Source organism: Triticum aestivum, chromosome 2A, assembly GCF_018294505.1.
Source record: "Triticum aestivum cultivar Chinese Spring chromosome 2A, IWGSC CS RefSeq v2.1, whole genome shotgun sequence".
Taxonomy (NCBI): domain Eukaryota; kingdom Viridiplantae; phylum Streptophyta; class Magnoliopsida; order Poales; family Poaceae; genus Triticum; species Triticum aestivum.
This window is the reverse complement of record NC_057797.1, coordinates 769,595,653-769,618,588: the sequence shown is the minus strand read 5'-3', so window position 1 is coordinate 769,618,588 and position 22,936 is coordinate 769,595,653. Positions and strand designations below refer to the sequence as shown.

Sequence of the window (22,936 nt, the reverse complement as noted above, 5' to 3'; positions counted from 1 at the left end):
AGGTGCGGTTCGTAAATTGCGTACCGTTGTCGGTGATTATCCTGTTAGGGATCCCGAAACGGCAAACAATCGACCTGAAGAAATTGACTGCTGACTGTGCTATCACCTTCCTCACTGGTTCCACTTCCGGCCACTTTGTGAACTTGTCGATTGCGATGTACAAGTACTCAAAGCCCCCGACAGCTCGGGGAAAGGGGCCGAGGATGTCGAGCCCCCAGACCGAAAATGGCCAGGATAAAGGGATCGTCTGGAGAGCTTGGGCTGGCTGGTGTATCTGCTTGGAATGGAACTGGCACGCTTCACACTTGGTTACTTGTGCAGTTGCATCCTGGAGGGCTGTCGGCCAGAAGAAACCTTGCCGGAATGCTTTCCCGACAAGGGCTCTTGCGCCAATGTGGTGACCACATATGCCTCCATGTATCTCTGCCAACAGCTTCTGTCCATCTTCCCGGGGAATACACTTCAATTTCACACCGTCGAGTCTTCTTCTGCATAGTGTGTCATCGACAAACTGGTACATACTAGACTGCCGGGCTACTCTTTCCGCTTCTTCTTGCTCTTCGGGAAGTTCTCCTGTTTGAAGGAAACGGACAATCTGCTGCGCCCATGTTGGAGCCTGTGGCTCGACAACAAGGACTAAAGGCAATTCTGCTGCTGCGGGAACCTCTGCTTCCACGGCAAGAGCCTGCGGCTTTGCCGGAGCTTGACGTTCCCCGGCAAGCTTGCCGGAGCAAAACTTGTCGGGAGTGTCTGCTTCAATGGAACAAACCCTGGGGCTTGCCGGAGCAGGCTGCTCCTCAGCATTCTTGATGTTGATCTTGGGGACCTTTTTGGCGGCGGCTTCGGGAAGCTCTGCCGGAAAATAGTCGCCAGAAACCAACTTCCTCTTCTTGTTTTGCCCAGTTGGTGGTGTTACGGACGGCTGAGTTAGCTTGAGCACGAAAATCCCTGGTTCCACAGGTAATTTAAGTGCAGCGCACTTTGACAGGCCATCGGCAATGTCATTCTGAGCTCTGGGGACATGCTCCATTTGCAGGCCGTCAAAGTGCTCTTCTAGCTTTCTCACTTCGTCGACGTAAGCTTCCATTAATGGGCTCTGATAATTCTTGTTCACTTGGCGGACGATAAGCTGCGAGTCACCCCTGACAATGAGCTTCTTAATCCCAAGTTCCACCGCGATCCTGAGACCGGCAAGCAAGCCTTCATACTCTGCAGTATTGTTTGTCGCTTGCTCCTTGGGAAAGTGCATCTGGACTATGTACTTGAGGTGCTCTCCGGTGGGTGCGATAAGCAGCATGCCAGCACCGGCGCCTTGCAGCGAGAAGGCACCGTCAAAGTACATGAGCCACTCTTTGTTTTATTTCCTTGGCGGGGATGCTTGTCTCCGGAATTTCTTCATCTGGAGTTGGCGTCCACTCTGCTATGAACTCTGCCAACGCTCTGCTTTGGATTGTTGATGTACTCTCAAATTTGAGGCCAAAGCTTGACAGTTCCAGTGCCCACTCGACAATCCTGCCTGTTGCTTCTGGATTTTGCAATATCCTCTTCAGCGGAAAGCGAGTGACGACTGTGATTTCATGTGCTTGGAAGTAATGGCGCAGCTTTCTCGAGGCCATGAGAAGGCCGAAAAGCAACTTCTGCACACCAGAGTACCTTGACCTAGCCCCCTGCAAAAGGGAACTGACAAAGTAAACTGGGCGCTGCACCATCTTCTTCTGTATCTCCTCTTGCATCTACGCAGATCCTTGCTTGTCGGGACCAGAGCATGTCGGGGAAGCCCCCTGCTTGTCGCTGGATGTGCTTGCCGCGGTTGCTGGCTCATCATCTGCCTCCCTCTCCGCCACCAGCGCAGCACTAACCACTTGATTGGTTGCCGCTATGTACAGCAGCAACTTCTCTTGTGGTTTAGGCGCGACAAGTGTTGGAGTGGAGGACATGTATCTCTTCAAGTCTTGCAGCGCAGCCTCCGCTTCCGGAGTCCATTTCATTGGACCTGCCTTTTTCAAAATTTTGAAAAATGGCAGGGCGCGCTCAGCAGACCGAGAGATAAACCTACTGAGAGCAGCCACGCAGCCGGCAAGCTTCCGTACATCCTTGACGCGCTTTGGTGCTTCGATCTGCTCAATGGCCTTGATCTTGTCGGGATTGGCTTCGATTCCCCGCTGAGACACAAAGAACCCGAGAAGCTTGCCGGAAGGGACTCCAAACACACACTTCTCGGGGTTGAGCTTGAGGTTGATCTTGCGCAGATTTGCAAAAGTCTCATCTAAATCTTGGATCAGAGTTGCCCTATCCTTGCTCTTGACCACTATATCATCCATGTAAGCTTCTACATTTCTGTGTATCTGTGGCTTCAAAGCGACATGGACTACTCTGGCAAATGTTGAACCAGCATTCTTTAATCCGAAAGGCATCCGTACGAAACAGTACGTGCCACATGGAGTAATGAATGCGATTTTCTCCTCATCCTCTTCTGCCATGAAGATCTGATGGTATCCTGAATATGCGTCAAGAAATGAAAGCAAATCACATCCGACTGTGGAGTCAACAATCTGGTCAATGCGCGGCAAGGGAAATGGATCTTTGGGACAAGCTTATTAACATCAGTAAAGTCAATACAAAGCCTCCATTTTCCATTCGCCTTGCGCACGACAACAGGATTGGCTAGCCACGTGGGATGGAGCACTCCTCTGACAAGGCCTACTGCTTCCAACTTCTTGATCTCTTCTGCTATGAACTCTTGGCGCTCCACTGCCTGTTTTCTGACCTTCTGCTTGACGGGCCGCGCATGAGGACAAATGGCAAGATGGTGCTCAATTACTTTCCTGGGAACACCGGGGATGTCAGACGGTTGCCACGCAAACACATCGACGTTCGCCCGTAGGAAAGCAACGAGCGCGCTTTCCTATTTAGGGTCAAGCGTGGCACTGATGGTGAAGGTACCACCAGTGCCGTCCTCCTTGGCGGACACCTTCTTGGTAAGTGGCGGAGCTTCCATAGCCTTCTTGCACTTGCCGGTGGAGCTCGATGGTGCGTCCTCGACGGCAGCGCAGCACTCCGAAGAGGTGCGCTTGCCGGAGTGGGCATCAGAGCTCTTGCCGGACTTGGTCTTCTTCCTCCCCCCGGGAGCTTCAGCGGCAAGTGTCTTGTGATCTGTTGCAGCAGCTGCTTCCTGGTAAATCTTGTCGGCGCAGACAAGGGCATCTTTCTTGTCGCCAGGGACAGAGATGACACTTATCGGGCCTGGCATCTTGAGCATATTGTATGCATAGTGAGAGGCTGCCATGAACTTGGCGAGTGCTGGACGGCCAAGTATCCCATTGTTCGGCAACGTCAAAAGTGACCTTCTCCGTTCTGAAATTCAGCTCGCTGCCAAATGTCACCGGCAACGTGACCTTCCCTTTTGGCTTGCTCCTTCCCGGGTTAATTCCTTGGAATGTACCGGTCTCTTCGAGCTCGTTGTCCGGGATCTGGAGTTTCTGGAGCACAGCGGAGGAGATCAGATTTAAGCCGGCCCCGCCGTCAACTAGCATCTTAGTGACTTTAAGGTTGCGGATTGTTGGCGAAACCAACAACGGCAAGCACCCGACCGCAGTCGTGCGATCAGGGTGGTCCTCAATGTCAAAGATGATAGGCGTGCTGGACCATTTCAGAAGTTTGCGCAACTCGACAGGTGGCTCTGCCGCATTAACTTCCCACAGCCACTGTTTGAGTTGGCGGTGGGAAGTATGCAGAGAAGCGCCGCCGTCAACACACAAGACTTCCGTAGCTTTCTGAAACTCCTGCTCACCGTTCTCAACATCATCCATGTCCTCGTCGTCGTCTTCGTCTTCATCCTTGTCGCGGCCGCGGGGAGGTCTGTCTCCTTGCCGCTGCTTGGCCTTGCCGTGGCGTCCTCCCCGGCCAGCGCGCTTCTTGCCGGCCTCTCCACCGCCTCCTTGGCCTCTCTCCTTGTCGCGCCGCTCGTACTCAGCTTTTTGTTGCTGGACAAGCTGCTCGACTTTCTTGCAGCTCTGGAGATCATGGCCCTTGGTGCGGTGGATCTTGCAGTACTGCTTATCGGAGCCGTCCTGCTTGTCGGCGGCCGCCACAGCTTGGCAGTTGGTGCATGCGGCAACCTCCTTGCCGGAGCTACCAACTTTGGCTTGCTTGGCGCCACCGTCGTTGCTGGACTGCTCAACGACTAGTACCTCTCCGCCTTTCTTCTTCCTGTTGCGCCTCCGGTTTTTCTTTGTCGGGGCAGCATCCTCACTGTCAGATCCTTCTGCTGCAGTATTCTCTCCGGGGAGCTTCCTCCCTTCTTCGGCGCGTGCACACTTGTCGGCCAGGGCGTACAGCTCGCTGACGTCTCTGATCCTGCTCATCGCCATCTCCTCCCGCATCCTGCGGTTACGCACGTTCTGATGGAACGCGCTGATAACCGCGGCAGGGTGGATGTCTGGGATGTTGCGCTGCACACGGCTGAATCTCTGGATATACTTGCGCAGGGGCTCTCCTTCCTTCTGGGCAAGCAGGTGGAGGTCACTCTCTTGGCCATGTGGTTTGTGGCCGCCCGTAAAGGTGCCGACAAACTGATGGCACAAGTCCGCCCAAGAGGATATGGAGTCGTCCGGCAAGTGCATGAGCCAGGATCTGACTTCGGGCTTGAGTACCAGTGGGAAGTAGTTGGCAAGGACCTTGTCGTCTCGCCCCCCAGCAGCTTGCACCGTAATGGTGTAGATGCTGAGGAACTCCGACGGGTGCGACTTGCCGTCGTACTTCTCTGGTACGTCTGGCTTGAAATGCTTCTGACTGGGCCACTGGACTTGCCGCAGCTCACGGGTAAACGCAGGGCAACCTACCGCGTACGGCAAGTCGCCTGGTTCTCCAGGCGCATGCATGTCAATAGAAGGCCCAGCGCGCAGGTCTGATTGACGCCGCGCTTCTCTTCGGCGCTCGATGCGTGTTCGAGCGTCTTCTTGTTGGCGCTCGTGAAGAACTTGGCGCTGATCGCGGCGAGCTAGCGGATCTGACGATGCGGTGGAGTCGCTGTCGTGGTGGATCCGGCGAGCCGGCGATCTTGGCCTTCGAGGCGGAGAGTGCACAGTGGTTGCACCCTCGCCGGTCTTGTCGCCTCCGGCTCGCGCCTGGCTGACTTGCCGCGGCAGCGATGCGCTCGGCTGCCGTGGGTTGTCACCGTTGGCGAAGCCGATGAGGCTCTGGATAGTGGCCCTCCAGTTATCGATCTTCTCTGGCGCTGGAGGGTAATCTAGTAGCAGTTGGGCCCGTGCCAACGCTTCTGCCGGAATGGCGGGCTGCGGCGGCGAACGGTGCGAGGAACGGGACATGCTCGGACTTCTAACTACGTTAGAAGGAGCAATATCTCGTCCGGGCGACCGTGCCATGCTCGCGCCAGCATGCTGGCGTGCATGCTGGTCTCGAGCACTCCGGGATCCGCCAGCTTGACCTAGGCCCAGCAAACGTATGGTACCGTGAGTACCATGACGCTGCTGGTCCCGCGCCTCCTGAGATGGGCGCGGTGCGTGTACGGACGGTGAGGTCTTGGAGTGCGCCCGGTCGTTGTGGGAGCCGATCGCGCCGCCGATGTGCAGCGCAGCCTTGTCCTTGGACCTGGCAGCACCATGAGCCTCCTCGTCAGCGCCCGTTCTTCCGCCGGCGCCTACTCCACCAGCCGTTCGCTCCGGCGATGGTGGGCTCGGCGCAGACGAAGCAGCTGCCTCCGAAATCTTCTTCTTCGGCGGCATATTGATGAAGATGATGAAGGTCTGGCTCGTGCGAACACCGGATCAGGTTCACACAGCCTCGACGCACCCCCTCCCTAGCGCGCCAAAGATGTCGGGGGTGCTAATCCCACGGACACCTATGGGACCGCGGCGGACCGGGGCCCCTTTCGGTTCGGCAGGGGGGATGGAGAGTGCACGAAGAGCAGATCGAGGCGAATGTACGAGCGATGCGGTCAGTTTACCCAGGTTCGGGCCGCACGGATGCGTAAAACCCTACTCCTGCTTTGATTTGTATTGTGTTCTTGCTCGGGAGCGGTGAATGCTACAGTACACTTGGGTGGCTAGTGAGACCGAGCGTGAGAATGATCGTCCTCCTCCCCTCCTGTTGCGCATGGGCCTCCTTTTATATGTCAAAGGGGTCACTGACAGGTGGCAACAAAGATGAGGGTAAAAAGGTAAAAGAGGTGGTAGTTGGCGCCACCGCTTACTACAGTTGTATCATACCTAACCCTGACGGCACGGGACAAAGGCATTAAATGCCTATCTGTGTCGCCTAGACGGCGCGGAAAGGGACCGTCAGGGGCGCCACCGTTTGCCACGATGGCTATCTTGTCAGCGCCTGCTTGCCACCGCATGCCCCTGGCTGCACAGCCTCCCGCCACGTACGCCAGGAACGGTCCCAGAGCGATACGTTGGTGGGTGAGCTGGAGCGCGGGCTGCGGAGTAGTAGCTTGCCGCGGCAAGCGCCTTGCCGCGGATGTTGTCTTGTCGCGTCCGGGAGCTCGTCACTCACCGGGTCTTGTCGCGTCCGGGAGCTTGTCGCTCACTGGGTCTCGCCGGGACACGTGGTGTGCTGTGGCGAGTTCTTTGATATGTCTTGATTGGCTTCCCCGGCAAGCTCCTCTTGCCGGGGTCTTGTCTCCTTCCCGGCAAGCTCCTCTTGCCGGGGCCTTGGATACTTTGTCCTCGAATGGCTCCAAAGGAACCACGGAGGACCTTGGCGGTCACCCGGCAAGCCTTGCCGCGGGGTGCTGCGACTGCCCGTGCACAAGTTCGGGATACTAAGGTACCCCTACTTTAGTACACCGACAGTGAACGAGTGGTTACTTTGGCATAACAAATTATATGACAATATATGTTGCTGTTCTAAAGATGATCATGATGCCCTCATGTTCGAATTTTATTTTATCGACACCTCTATCTCTAAACATGTGGACATATTTTCGATTTCGGCTTTCGCTTTGCGAGTTCTAAGCTTGGGGGAGTTGATACGTCCATTTTGCATCATGCTTTTATAATGATATTTATTGCATTATGGGTTGTTATTACACATTATCGCACAATACTTATGCCCTTTCTCTCTTATTTTACAAGGTTTACACAAAGAGGGAGAATGCCGGCAGCTGGAATTCTGGACTAGAAAAGGAGCAAATCTGAGAAACCAATTCTGCACAACTCCAAAAGTCCTGAAACTTCATGGAGAATTATTTTGGAATATATAAAAAATATTGGGCGAAGAAAGCACCAGAGGGGACCCACAAGGAAACCACAAGGGTGGGGGCGCACCCTACCCCCCTAGGGGTGCCCCCTACCTTGCCGCCCACCTGGCAGGCCCCCGGTGCTCATCTTGTGCTATATGAAGGGTTTTACCTGGAAAAAATCAAGAGGAAGCTTTCGGGACAAAGCGCCGCCGTCTCGAGGCGGAACTTGGGCAGAACCAATCTAGGGCTTCGGCGAAGCTGTTCTGCCAGGGAAACTTCCCTACCAAAGGGGGAAATCGAAGCCATCGTCATCACCAACGATCCTCTCATCGAGAGGGGGTCAATCTCCATCAACATCTTCACCAGCACCATCTCCTCTCAAACCGTAGTTCATCTCTTGTATCCGATCTTTGTCTCAAAACGTCAGATTGGTACCTATGGGTTGCTAGTAGTGTTGATTATTCCTTCTAGTTGATGCTAGTTGGTTTATTCGGTGGAAGATTATGTTCAGATCCTTAATGCTATTCAATACTCCTCTGATTATGAACATGAATATGCTTTGTGAGTAGTTACGTTTGTTCTGAGGACAAGGGAGAAGTCTTGTTATAAGTAATCATGTGAATTTGGTATTCGTTCGATATTTTGATGAGATGTATGTTGTCTCTCCTCTAGTGGTGTTATGTGAACATCGACTACATGCCACTTCACCATTGTTTGGGCCTAGGGGGAGGCATTGGGAAGTAATAAGTAGATGATGGGTTGCTAGAGTGACAGAAGCTTAAACCCTAGTTTATGCGTTGCTTCGTAAGGGGCTGATTTGGATCCATATGTTTCATGCTATGGTTAGATTTATCTTAATTCTTCTTTCATAGTTGCGGATGCTTGCGAGAGAGGTTAATCATAAGTGGGAGGCTTGTCCAAGAAAGGGCAGCACCCAAGCACTGGTCCACCCACATATCAAATTATCAAAGTAACGAACGTGAATCATATGAGCATGATGAAAACTAACTTGACAGTAATTCCCATGTGTCCTCGGGAGCGCTTTACTTTATATAAGATTTCTTCGAGGCTTGTACTTTGCTACAAAAAGGATTGGGCCACCTTGCTGCACCCTAGTTACTTTTTTTACTTGTTACCCGTTACAAATTATCTTATCACACAACTATCTGTTACTGATAATTTCAGTGCTTGCAGAGAATACCTTGTTGAAAACCGCTTGTCATTTCCTTCTGCTCCTCGTTGGGTTCGACACTCTTACTTATCGAAAGGAATACGATAGATCCCCTATACTTGTGGGTCATCAGAGAGCTACCTTATGCCACCTTGAGCAAAGATGAAACGGGGCTACACCAAGAGCATGAAGACACCGCAACATAATGATCGCCATTGGAGGGAACTGAACAAGCACATCAACGGGGAGTTGATGTTCGGGCACCACATGGAAAGGGTGTGCAAGGGGAGCGATCATCATTGTGTAGTTTAAATATATCTGACATCATGTAGGGGGAGCCGCCCACACATGTGCAGTGCATCACTTTAAATTCACATGGCTCCATCCACGATGGTTAGGGTTTGGTTGAAATGAATTTCAAATGTAACTTGACTTACTTGATTTGAGTTTGAAATTCATTTTTAAGTTTTGAATTTGGTTTCAAAATGATTTCACATGTCAATGGTTTTGGTTTCAAACTAGATTCTAGTTTGAATTTGAATTAGGTTTGACATATGAGTTCATATTTGAATTTGAGTTGAATTGAAATGGTTTGAGTTAGGGTTTTAATAATATAAGTTTCCTTTGAATTCACACTCAAGGTTTGATTGAAGTTTCATTAAATTTGAAATAAGGATTTAAAATTATTTGGATTTAGGTTAGGTTCCAATTTAAATTTGAATTGAAATTTGAAAAGTTTGACTCAAGTCTAAGTGAATTCACATCTGGTCCAGGTTGGTTCAAGAATTCATTTGCAAAATATTTCATTTAATTTGAATTAGCAAAACGAACTATATGTCCCATTTAATTTGAATTTAATTAAAATTAGATTTGAATTTCCTAAAGTTTTTTATTATATCATACGTTATTTCCTAAATTTGAATTTTGTTTTTGAAATATAAAGTAAAATGAATTATCTAAATTAGTTTAAGATTAACAAGTTATAACCTCAATTAACTTTGAATTTTCTCAATTGAGTATTGTAGAACTTTATTTGAATTTCTATTTTAAATTATTTAAATTTGAATTGCAGTAGGTTTATTTAAAAAATATCTCACTATAATTATTATGCAAATGATCATTTAATTTGAATTTATAGTTTGCAAGTTAAACCCTATTTAAGTTTGAAATGATTCTGTTTGAATTTGAATTTTAAAATATTGTAAAGTGGATTTTTATTGTTTTGGCAGAAACATTTTTTTATAAGTGTCATTTTTCAAAAATATTCATTCAATTTGGATTAACAGAAAATGTTATGATGATTTGAAGTTTCATGGGCTTTTCTGCAAAACTGCAATTTACCCCTCTCTCTGACTTATAGCCCCCCTCTCTCACACTGAGAGCATGTATAATACGGTGACATAGGCGGTTGTAAGACTTTAAATATTATATTTTTACTGAATTGGAGGAGAGAGAAGACAAACGGGTTGTAGATTTGCGGCAGGGTGTAGCACATGCTCTAAGAAGCTTTGTGAGAGTGTAAGATAGGTCATATGGTAATAACGTAATACTTTTTTATAGCTAACTACTATACATGTTGGGATGACATGGCAACATGTTATAGCTAGGGAACAACGAGGTGCGGAGAAGGGATGGGGACGAGCAGATCTGGGCGGTGGTAGCCATGCATAGCTTGGCGGCGGCGGTGGAGTCCAGAGACGGGCGAGCCCGATCCCTTCCATGGAGCTTCGGGCCGGTACCGGTGACCTCGCAGGGGTGGCGCGGCTAGATGCAAAGACGCGGCGAGTGGAACGAGAGAAAGAGAGGGAGCGGCGGTGGGGTACCTCGGCTGCGCGGTAGTGTGGCTTGGGGACGGCGGCGCTCGACGAGGCCACGCTGGTGCTCCGCGGTGGCCATGGCGGCTTCAAGCGGTGGTTTGTGCGCTGACTACTTGTTGCGGTCCAGGGAATGCAACAAGAGCCTAGTTGCGCAAAACGTGGGCGCGGAGCGGGTTGCTCTCGTCCGTGTGATGAACAGACGATCCAACGGACACGGTACCGGCGGACGGTCGCGCACGATCGGTCGGCTGAAGGTATTGCATGAAGGATATATTGATGTTGATTTGATATTGTAGACGCGTCAAGCGCGTCATGGACCACTTCATCCGGCTCGTCAAGCGGGAGCACGACGTCGACATCTTCGGCGACGCGCGCGCGCTCGGGAAGCTCCGCCGCGAGTGCGAGCGCGCCAAGCGGGCGCTCAACACCCAGCTCCAGGTCCACGTGGAGATCGAGTCGCTGGCCGACGGTGTCGACCTGTCGGAGCCACTCACCTGGGCCCGCTTCGAGGAGCTCAACGCCGACCTCTTCCGCAAGGCCATGGTGCCCGTGAAGAAGGCCATGGCAGACGCCGGGCTGGCCAAGGGCGACATCGACGAGGTGGTGCTGGTCGGCGGCAGCACCAGGATCCCCAAGGTGCAGCAGCTCCTCCGCGACTACTTCAACCCCGATGAGGCCGTCGCCTATGGCGCGGCCGTGCAGGGCGGCATCGTGCGCGGCGACGCCAAGAAGGTTGTGGTGCTGGACGTGACGCCGTTGACGCTCGGCATCGAGACGGCTGGCGGCGTGTTGGCGAGCGTGATCCCCCGAAACACACCGATCCCGACCAAGAGAATCAAGAAATGGCACTGGTGGTCCGAGAACTTGCGCTGCGGGTGCACTTAAGTCATGGTACTTGTAAACTGGAAAAACCCGTCATAGAACTTGCATTGCAGGTGCAGATAGGTCACATATGCCATCTGAACCGGCCAGCTGTCCTATTTTCGAGAAAAACCCGTCATAGAACTTGCGTTGCGGGTGCAGATAGGTCACATTTCAAAATTTTCGTTCCTGGACATTTTTTAAAGTCACGAATCACAAATATTTTTAATAAATATTTTTTTATTTATCGTCCGAGAACATTTTTTTAAAGTCACAAATCACAAACATTTTTTTAAATGTGCACCACTTAACACAAATGTCCGCAAATCACAAATATTTTTCAAATTTATGCTTGTCAACCTTTTTTTAATGCCGTGAATAAATAGTTTTCAAATTAATCATTCACGAACATTTTTAAATATATCATTCAAAAACATTTTCAAATTTTTCGTTCTTGGATATTTTTTTAAAGTCACTGATCACAAATATTTTTAATTTATCGTTCGCAAACATTTTTTTAAGTCACTGATCATGAATATATTTTTTGAAACGTTCGCGAACATTTTTTTAAAGTCGTGAACAAATAGTTTTCAAATTTATCGTTCATAAACATTTTTTTAAAGTCACGAATCACATATATTTTTAAAGTCGTGAACAAATTTATCGCGCTTGATCGTTAGAGGGAGAAAACCGGACAGCTGGCCGGTTCAGATGACCTGTGTGACCTATCTGCACCCGTAATGCAAGTTCTATGACAGGTTTTTTCAGTTTGCAAGTACCGTGACTTAAGTACACCCACAGCGCAAGTTCTCGGACCGCCGGTGCCATTTACTCCTACGAGGACAGGCAGACGACGGTGACCATCACGGTGTTCGAGGGCGAGCGGAGCATGACAAAGGACGGGCAAGTTCGACCTCACCGGGATCGCGCCCACGCCGAGGGGCACGCCGCAGATCGAGGTGACCCTGGAGGTGGACGTGAACGGCATCCTGCACGTCGGGGCGGCGGACAAGGGCACCGGCCGGTCGGAGAAGATCGAGATCAGCAGTGCCGGCCGTAGCATCAGCCAGGAGGAGATCGAGCGCATGGCGCAAGAGGCGGAGGAGTTCGCCGAGGAGGACAGGAAGGTGAGGGACAAGGTGGACGCGCGAAACAAGCTGGAGGCATACGTTTACAGTGCCCGGACGACAGCCGACAGCGAGCTGGGGGCCAAGATGGACGGCGCCGACAGGGAGAGGGTCAGGGAGGCGGCCAGGGAGGCCGGCGAGTGGCTCGAGGCCAACCCGGACGCTGACCAGGACGGCTACGCGAAGAAGCTCAAGGAGCTGGAGGATGTCTGCAGCCCAGCCTTCGCCGCCGCTTACGGGAACACTGGCGGTGGCCATGACGACGCCGCCGAGGAGGACGATGAACACGACGAGCTCTAGGATTCTACAGTTCAGTACTAGTAGCTACAGTAGATTTTTCTTCTTCTTAAAGCTTTAGTAAGATTAGGATTGAATTACGTATGCCCCGACTAACGAACGCCCATAGTCATGTTTATTGTTTGTCTGGTTTATTAATACATCATGCATTGTTTGGCTAGACAATTTTGGAAAATAATTTTACAAGAACAAATTCAATTTTCCAGATGGTGTTTGTCAGATTCAGTAGATGCAATGGCGGTGTTTTGCGCACTACCTTGTTGCATTGCTTGGAGTTTTCTCGTACTTGATCTTTGGGGTGAAAACTCATGATTCGGCCTTTGTTGGTTGGATCTAATGACGGCGACGCTTATGAGTTGTTCCCTTTCAAATGCATTGCTATTGAACAATATTTATCGTAGTCCTGAGATGGTTGGTATCGATGGTAATTGTATTTGTCGATCACTTCGGGGCTCTTATTTTCCTTTTTGTTTCTACGCCAGAAATAATTTCGGTCTTGTATGATTTCACTATTTGCAGGCGTGTTTTTTTGTGTGTGTTGGTATTCATTGTATGCATCTTAATTGTGCAAAGGCCGGTGTACTCTTTTATATTTGTATATTCGCTTGATGCATTACGAGTCAATAAAGCATGCTTTATTAAAATAAATGTAGGAGCAGGGGTGAAATAAATATGAGTAATGCTACATCTACAGATGTTCTAGTTGGAGAAGCATCTCTAGCAAATCTCATAAAAGGCTTGAAACTGTAAAAAAAACAGATCCTGCAAAACGGTCGGCACTGGAAAACAAAATTATTGAGCTCCCCGTAAAAAACCCATCGTACCCAAGATGTTAGTTTTTTAGTTAGATTTTTGGGGTGAACTGAAAAGCCGACGACGGTTGGCCGGAGGGAAATTTCAGCCCAACCATCACCAGACTCGCCGGAGCCCCGGCGAAATTCCACCAAGGTGCTCCGATTCTGGCCAAATCCCCTCCAATTTCCGGTGATCAACCCCGATTCCAACCGATTTTGGTCAATTGCGGCGTAAGAGCAGGAGCTCAGGGAGGCGGACGCCATTGACGGGCAGCGGCGACACGTTCTCCCAGCGGAAGACGGCTGCTCGCACAGGCGCCACGGTGTTAGTACATGGCCGGGCGCGCGAACCAGTTCGACGTGAACACAACCACTAGCCACGTGCATCCACCGCTAGTCGGGCTCGTCGAGATGGAGGTCGCTGGGTCTGGCAAACACCTCCCCCTGCAGGTCAGGGCATACCGTCGCATTTCACAGGATCTGTTGTTCTACCAGAGCTCCCGCGATACCGTAAAATCGTTTTGCAGTATACCTTAATCTGTTTTTGCAGTACCGACTTTTAAGGGATCCGCTAGAGATGCTCTTAAGATGTATGCATATTGACAGTATGAGGCCACGAGACCTGAATCCTGACACTGATATGTTTCCTGCCAAACAGTTGGCCTGCAGCACAAACACACTAAAAACCGTATGAAACAGGCAAAACACTACTACAAGATGTCTACCCTGCGCTGAGTTACCTTTTGACAGTGTATTCGATGAGGTTGGTAAAACGGCTCATCCGATTCAGCTAATCAAGCACGGTGTGTATAGTTTCTCGGCACTAGTAGTAGTAGCAGGAGGCGTCAACGTATCATCGGGTTCATTGTGCCATCAGTTTGCCGGCTTCATGAAAGGCCAGGCCGAGGAGCACAAGTCCTGGGCGGTGTTCCCATCGCCGTCCTTGATCTGGAGATCGGCGTGGTGCTTGACGAGCAGTTCGGCGATGTCCTCCCTCTCGCAGAGGACGGCGTAGTGGAGCGCGGTCTGCCCTTCGTTGTCCTGGACATGGAGAGACAAGGGTTCAGTGTCTGAAGGTCGCAAAAGGTTTGCTTCTGCACACTGCAGCTGTACGATATTGATACTAAATTGGGTCTAACGTAGTAGATGAACTGAACCGACTGTTTAAGCAGTTAGCTAGCTGGTTGAATGTTGCAGGCTGACAGCTTGCCGACATGTAACAAATATCCGACATTTTGTCGGTTTGGTACAGCTTGTGATGCAAGCCCCACTAAAAATACTTGGTCAGAGTTACCACAAGTTTCTTTTGTTCAAATACACTCACCAAACTGCCTACAAATTTCAAAATGCAGTGAATAAAGGGTACACGACAAATTCAGATACCTGAGCATTCACGTCTGCATTTGAGTTGACAAGAACCTCGACAGCATCTAGATGACCCCGGTCCACAGCCCAGTGCAACGGAGTTCTCTCTTCGCTATCTGAAACCAAAGTATGTCTAAATGAGTCATTGCTACATAGAGAACAGAAAGATGGATGTTCTACAAACACAAACCTCTTATGTTGATTTGTACACCTGCAGCCAGATGCTTTTTAACGTCATCAATTGCACCTTCCCTTGCAGAAACATGGATGTCACCAAGTTCTCTGCAGGTACAAACCAGTTCATTGTAATCCTAGAAACACTAGTTCAGGCAAAGTACTAAATGGATTATATGAATAAATACAACTTTTTTGCAGCATGATGGAGACAAACTAGCTGCATACCAAATAATGAATCATCTCACTTTTATTTGCTATGTTCTATCAGTTAGCAAAAGAAATATACTATACAGCATTAGATGAACTTGGCTACACACCATCAAGGCGGCATTAATGCACAGGGAGGAGGTGTAAGGTGTGTCCTTGTTGTAGAAAGACTTACGATTCATTTCCTTGATCTTCCTCGTACATTAAACTGCTAAATACAGGTCCCATTGGTCCCTTCGAACCTGATGCAGACATTGTGGTTTCCCCATCTTTCTTTTTCTGGAATCATGTCAAACAGATTATATCAAACAGAGCAAACACTGTGATGTACATTCCTATAAAAATGGTAAAGAATATGTGGCCATAGGTGGAATTATAAAACTTACTGAGCCATCAGACCAGTTAGGGAATATCTCATCAACAATTGTTATGTACTCCTCCATAGCTTCTTCTGTTGGCATAGCACCCAATTTATTCCAAGCATTCCTAGCAAACAAGTGCTCAATCAACAAAGATACTTGGTAAACTGTATTGACTTTCCAAACTGAGAAAAACACATACAGGTCTACTGCTAATATATGTTCAATGCAAACAGTAAACGTCTGGGCTCTGGTACCCATATTGGAATATCCAGAGTAACAAAGGGCATCTTCAAAGTGAAAATTCTAAGGCCTACACAACTATTCAGCATTATCACAAGTGACATTCCTGGACATAGGTCATGGATGCTCAGGCAAAATTAGCACAAACAAATAACACAAGCATTCAATCCATTGGTGAAGCCAAGCAAGCACCCAGGGACAATTACCAAATGGAGAAACACAGACAGAGCGAAAGCTTAAAGGTCTAAGGTTGATACATGTTTCACTATGAAAAATAGATGTCTTAGTTCCAGTGCTCATATATGAAAATCCAGAGCACTAAAGGGCATTACCAAAATGAAAAACTCTAAGCCCTACACGACTATGCAGCCTGATCACAAACGGCATTCTTGGTCCTCTTGGATATAGATCAGTTGCGTTGAATATAAGCACTTTGATGTTCAGGTTAAAGTAGCACTAACAGTCAATGGAACACGCAAGCAATTGACGGAGCCCATAAAAAACCTAGAGACAATTTACCAATTTATCATACATGTAACTGAACCTAGGGAACCCATAAACTAGCACGAGGAGGCTTGCTTGTGCACCAAACCTACTGAGCCAGTGGACCAGCTCTCGGTCTTAACAAGAACTATAGCTAGGAAGCTAGCACCAGATGCACTTGGGGATATACTAGTTATGCACTTCACATCCGGATGGCAATTACCTAGTAATATAGGCTAAAATTACCTAGTAAGTGCTCAATCAATAAGGTACTAGGTAAACTGAATTGACTTTCCAAATTGAGAAGCGCAGACAGAGCATAAGCAAAGAGGTCAACTGCTAATATGTATTCAATGCAAATAGTAGACGTCTAAGTTCTGGTGCTCATATTGGAACATCCAGAGCACCAAAGGCATCTTCAAAGTGAAAATTCTTACCCCTACACAACTATTCGGCATAATCAGAATTCAAAAGTAACATTCTCGATATAGATCATGGATGTTCAGGGGAAAGTATCACAAACAGATAATGCAAACAACCAATCAATCGGTGAAGCCAATCAAGAACCTAGATACAGTTACCAAATTGCGAAGCACAGGCAGAGCAAAACCGAAAAGGTCTATTGCTAATACATGTTCACTGTGAAATAATAGATGCCTGAGTTCCGATGCTCATATATGAAAATCCAAAGCAGCAAAGGGCATCATCATCAAAGTGAAACTCTTAAGCCCTCATAATTATGCAGCCATGATCACAAATGATATTACTGGATTTAGATCAGTTGCAATAAATGTAAGTACTTGGATGCTCATGTTAAAGTAAAGTATCAAGAGCAGGCAATGCAAACACACAATCAATTGGCGAAACCCATCGACAACCTAGAGATAAATCCTGTACACCAAACCTAGAGAACCATTGGACCAATTCTAAGTATTTATCAACAACTCTAGCTAGGATTTAGCAAAAGTTGAACTTGGGGATATATACTAATCATGAACAATCTCTCGTGGTCGGTCCGACTCAGAAATCACACCAGAGTTCACATCCCATCGGCAGTCCCCGTAGCAACACAAGCTAAATTTAGACATGGATCATATCCAACCCACCTCATAACCCCTATCCCCTAGAAAATATAAGGCTAAACCCAACTGTGGCAGAAGGTGGATCCAGATTCCAAGGAATCGAGCGAGGCAAGGGGGGCGGAACCTACCACTTGGCGCGGGCCTTGAGCTTGAGGGCGGAGGGCTGCGGCGCGGTGCAGGGCCCCTCGGTGGCGATCTTGTAGAGGCCATAAAGGCGGAGCTGCGCCTCCTCGGGGACGCCGGCGGCGGAGGCGGCGACGAAGGCGGAGGCGGCGCTGAAGTCCTCGTCGAGCTCCGTGCTCTCCACGCCCTCCCAGTCGCCGTCGCTGTCGCTGTCGCCGTCGCCGTCGCCGCCGTCGAGCGCGGGGGCGGCGGCGTCCGGGGAGGAGGAGGGGGCGGGGTCGGGGGCGGAGCGGGTGATCCGGAGGTTGTCCTCCTTGAAGGCGAGGACGACGGAGATGAGCTTGGCGACGAGGAAGGCGAAGATGAGCCCGATGACCGCCGACTGGGCCAGCTCCTGCCAGTCGCCGCCCATGGCCGCCGGCGAGGCGCGAATCTCAGATGCCGCTGGCCGGGGTGAGAGAGCACGAGAGGGGAGAGACGAGCGCGACGAGGGTTCGGTGCTCAACTCGTGGTTTTTCCTAAGTCAATTTGGTTTGGTTTGGTTTACGCCTTTACGGCAAAGGCAAAAGTAGCACTTAACCCCACACAACCGTATTCGTATGGAATTAAGGTAATCAGGTACGCCGAGCTTGATTAGAAAAACAGTTTTGCTAAGTCTAAGTCGATTCGGATTTCATTATCCCTATGTATCATAACAGCATTTTAACACTATACTATGTCAAAAACGCTTTTATATTATGAGATGGGAGTATGTCACTTGACTAAGACTTGGTTAACTCTCAATTGATTGAGACCTAATTACACCCTTAAGAGAAAACCACCATTCCACTAACCCTACTCCTTACTAAAGAACAGTTAGAAAAATCTGTAAAACATAACCTATTATCTTCTCGAAAGAAATTTAACCACTCTTAGTATCATGGTATCCTAGCAGTTTTAACCAGCGAATCGCAGTTCTCAACCTATACACCCCAAATGGCGCCGTGAGGTTGGGGGAGCTAAATTCATTTTCATTCTGTTTATCGTGTGTCGTTGTTTCTTCAGTTGCGAAATAAATTATTTTATAGTACCACTGTCCTTTTATAGTGGCAAACTGGGTTGCGGAATAATTGCTCTCCTCCTTTTGATATGGCAGACTTGCCTCCGGCATTGATCGAGTTGTGGGGTTTGTGTCATGTCGATTTGTGTTGCAGATCGCGTGGTGTGGCCAACTATGGCAGGACTTTCTCTTCAACCTTTTCGGTGCTCATGTCGATTTGGAACCCAGGTCGCGTGTTCTGGTCAACCTTGACATTATTAGAAGATGTTGTATAGGGATAGGAAAGGTGTTTAACTTGTATCTCTTTCTATCCCTTCTTCTGCTCTATCTCCTCAAACCTCCTGTACCGAACATGATCGATCTCCTCGATCTCTATTCTTGTAAGCCACGGCACACATCATATATATACAACCGCAGCCTGAGCAAAGGGTTCAACGCTTCCATCTAGTTTCACATGGTAACAGAGCCTCTTCCTCGACAGATCGAATAGAGATCACATCTAGCTACCCCAGGCGACCGCAGCTATGTCCACCACCTCCGCCTCCATGACGCCGAGCACCATGGGTGCCCTCACCACCGACGCCTCCTCCTCCACCTTTGCATCTTCATCCACCTCCACCTCCACCTCCATCAACTCCTTCCTCGGATCGCCGCCGCAAGATAAGCTGATGAGAGGCAACTTCCTCCTTTGGAAGGCCATCGTCCTACCCCAGATAAAGGGCGCGCAGATGGAGCACCATCTTGACGCGAAGAGCCCAGCGCCGCCGCCCACCCTCACCGTTACCAAGGACGGCAAAGAAGAACAGGTGGTGAACTTTGCCAGATCCCTCTGGTACGCACAGCAGCAACAACTCCAAGGTTATTTGATGGGCTCCCTCTCCCGCGACATCCTTGCGCAGGTGGCCACGCTCCAGCCGCCGGCAAAAGTCTGGCACGCCATCCACGACATGTTCGCCGCCCAGAGCCAAGCGCAAGCCATCAACACTCGCATCGAGCTTACAAACCTGCAAAAAGGTAACATGACTATGGCAGAGTATCTTGGCAAGATTAAGAGGCTCACCGACGAAGTTGCATGCACTGCCGCCGCACTCTCCGATCCGGAGATCGTGTCCAAGATCTTGGCCGGACTTGACATGGATTATAATCCAGTCGTCTCGGCCCTTGCCGCTCGGGTGGAGCCGATCACCGTCCAGGAGCTGTATAGTCAGCTCCTGAGCTTCGACGCCCGCCTCAATCTTCTTCATGGCGCCGCTTTTCGCCAATCTTCTGCCAACGCCGTTTCGCGTGGACGCGGCCGTGGGCGCGGTCACCACGCGCAACGTGGCGGTGGGCGCGGGCGTGGCAACTCCCAGGGCGACAGCGGCTACACCAACAACTACGGCACCATAGGAGGCGACAGCTACAACAACTCCTCCAACAGAACAGGGGGCGGTGGCTTCAACAACAACACTAGCCACCGCTCCTCCTCCTCCTCTCGCGGTCGTCCTCGCTGTCAACTCTGCAAGAAGGCCGGCCATGAGGTTTTGGATTGCTGGCACCGCTATGATGAAGACTTCGTTCCAGATTCTCGTCAAGTTGCTGCAGCTATGCGTGATCAAGGAGGAGAAGGAGTGTGGTATGTTGACTCCGGTGCTACGGATCATGTCACAAGTGAGCTAGAGCAGCTTGCTCTCCGTGAAAAATATCACGGCAATGATCAGATTCACACCGCAAGCGGTGGAGGTATGGATATTAGACACATTGGTCAAGCTTTTATTAATTCCCCTATGCTTAAACGTGATCTAGTCTTAAAAGATGTTCTTCATGTTCCTCAAGCCGACAAAAACCTTGCCTCTATGTCTCGTTTAGCCACTGATAATAATGTCTTCTTTGAAACTCACCCTCGTTACTTTTTTTATAAAGGATCGGGCAACGAGGGAACTTCTACACCATGGTAGATGCATTGGCGGCCTCTACCCCATCACATCCGGAGCACTTAGTCGCAAGCATCGTCAGGTCTACTCCGTCATCAAGCCCTCCTTGGCAAGGTGGCATCAACGTTTAGGACATCCTTCTTCGGTCATAGTTAAGCAAGTAGTCAATAAAGGCAAACTTTCTTTGTCACATAGTCCTATTAGTGATTCGGTTTGTGAAGCTTGTCAATGTGCCAAGAGTCACCAACTTCCCTATCCTAAGTCTAGTAGTGTTTCTCATGCTCCTTTAGAGCTTATCTTCAGTGATGTATGGGGACATGCCCGAGATTCTTTTGGCAGAAAAAAAATATTATGTCAGTTTTATCGATGATTACAGCAAGTTTACTTGGATTTATTTACTTAAGTATAAATCTGAAGTCTTCTCTATATTCCAAGAGTTTCAAAAACTTGTTGAAAGACACTTTGACAGAAAAATCTTGACAGTCCAAAGTGACTGGGGAGGGGAGTATGAGAAGCTCAACTCCTTCTTTCGTAGTATAGGCATTGCACACCATGTGTCTTGTCCCCATGCTCATCAACAGAATGGCTCTGCCGAGCGTAAACATCGCCACATTGTTAAAGTTGGCCTCTTTTTACTTGCTCATGCCTCTTAAATATTGGGATGAAGCTTTCATCACTGCCACATACCTTATTAATTGTTTGCCTAGCAAAGTTATTGGAAATTCTATTCCGTTGGAACGCCTTTATCATCAAAAACCAGACTATAACTCTCTCAAAACTTTTGGGTGTGCATGCTATCCCAATCTTCGTCCATACAATCATCATAAGCTTGAGTTTCGTTCTACTCAATGCGTTTTTCTTGGCTATAGCAATCTGCACAAAGGCTATAAGTGCCTAGAAATTGCTACTGGACGTATTTATATTTCCAGAGATGTCGTTTTTGATGAAAATCTCTTTCCATTTGCCAAGCTTCATCCAAATGCAGGCGCCCTCCTTCGTGCTGAGATAGCCCTTCTTCCTGATCACGGGGTGAATTAACTAAAGCTGATCATGTGACAAATTCCACAGAAAATTGTTTTTCTGCAGATTCTGGCCGTCATTTTATGTGTGCAGGTTTGGACGAAAAAGGCTATGGATCCAACACTGATTCGGCTGGCAGCGGCACCGGATCCCATGCTGATTCCCGCGTCAGAGTTGCTGCACCTGACAGCGCGCGATCCCAGGAGGATTGCTCTCCCCTGCCTGCATCTTCTCGCGCGCCAGTGGCCGACCGGGTGGACCCCGCCTGTCCCGATGCGCGGTTGGCTGAGGCCGCCAGCCCAGGCGCGGGTGCACGCGCGCGCGTGGCCGACAGCCCCCACCGGGTGGAACCCGCCAGCCCAGGCGCAGGCGGGACTCTATCACCGCGCGCCACTTGTCCGCGGGATGACGAGGCGCGGGACACGATGGCTGATTCGGCTGGCGACAGGAGATCGCCTGCACCTGCGCCGACAGGATCAGAAACAGGTGCAGAATCGTCCTTGGATCTGGCGCCGGCATCATCTTTGGACAATTCTGCGTCTCCAAATGCTCCTGGATCTTCTGTGCCTACATCAACAGTTTGTTCTCAGGCTCCTCGTCGACACACACGATCACAGTCAGGTATCATCAAAAATAAAGAGTACAAGGATGGTACGGTACGATATGATTGTGTCAAACATGCTTTTCTTAGTAGTGTTGGAGAACCAATTAATTTGCATGATGCTCTAGATCATAAAGAATGGAAAAAGGCTATGGACAATGATTATTATGCGCTTATGAAAAATAGAACTTGGCACTTAGTACCCTCAAGGAAGGGCAGCAATGTCATAGATTGCAAATGGGTCTATAAGATAAAAAGAAAATCTAATGGAAGCATAGACAGATACAAGGCTAGGTTAGTGGCCAAAGGGTTTAAGCAGAGATTTGGTATTGATTATGAAGATACATTTAGTCCTGTTGTTAAGGCAACTACAATTCGACTTGTATTGTCTATTGCTATTTCCAGAGGTTGGAGTTTACGACAGCTAGATGTTCAGAATGTGTTTCTTCATGGTGTTTTTGAGGAAGAAGTGTTCATGCGGCAGCCATCTGGATATGAGAATCAAAGCATGCCAAATCATGTCTGTAAGTTGGATAAAGCTCTGTATGGTTTGAAACAGGCCCCAAGAGCTTGGTACTCAAGGTTGAGCATGCAGTTACAACAACTTGGGTTTACACCATCCAAAGCAGATACTTCATTGTTCTTTTATCATAAGGGTAATATCACTATATTTGTACTTGTTTATGTTGATGATATAATTGTTGCAAGTTCAAGTTCAGATGCTACCACTTGTTTGCTTAAAGATCTTAAGTTGGAGTTTGCTCTCAAGGATTTGGGAGATCTTCACTATTTCCTTGGTATAGAGGTCAAGCAGGTTAAGGATGGTATTCTTCTTAGTCAGGAAAAGTATACTACTGACATACTTAGAAGAGTAGGACTGCAACATTGTAAGCCTGTAAGCACACTGATTTCAACTTCTGAGAAACTTACTCTTGAAAGTGGAGAAGCTCTTTGACCAGAGGATGCAACTAATTACAGAAGTGTTGTGGGTGCTTTGCAATATTTGACTCTTACACGTCCTGATATTTCTTACTCTGTGAATAAGGTATGTCA

General features: G+C 48.9%; 1 protein-coding gene and 1 pseudogene across 1 annotated transcript; one reads left to right on the top strand and one right to left on the bottom strand.

Annotated features, from left to right (window-relative positions):
• The first annotated feature begins 10,753 nt into the window (after positions 1-10,753).
• LOC123038263 (luminal-binding protein 3-like) lies at positions 10,754-12,480 on the top strand (annotated as a pseudogene).
• A 1,369-nt stretch (positions 12,481-13,849) lies between these two features.
• On the bottom strand, positions 13,850-17,824 carry LOC123191082 (acyl-CoA-binding domain-containing protein 4). Its single transcript, XM_044603849.1, has 6 exons — positions 17,316-17,824; positions 15,407-15,506; positions 15,196-15,299; positions 14,827-14,918; positions 14,655-14,752; positions 13,850-14,312 (listed from the first exon to the last, which is right to left on the bottom strand). The coding sequence occupies exons 1-6, from the start codon at positions 17,720-17,722 to the stop codon at positions 14,145-14,147; spliced, it is 969 nt and encodes a 322-aa protein (XP_044459784.1). The 5' UTR covers positions 17,723-17,824; the 3' UTR covers positions 13,850-14,144.
• Positions 17,825-22,936: the final 5,112 nt, after the last annotated feature.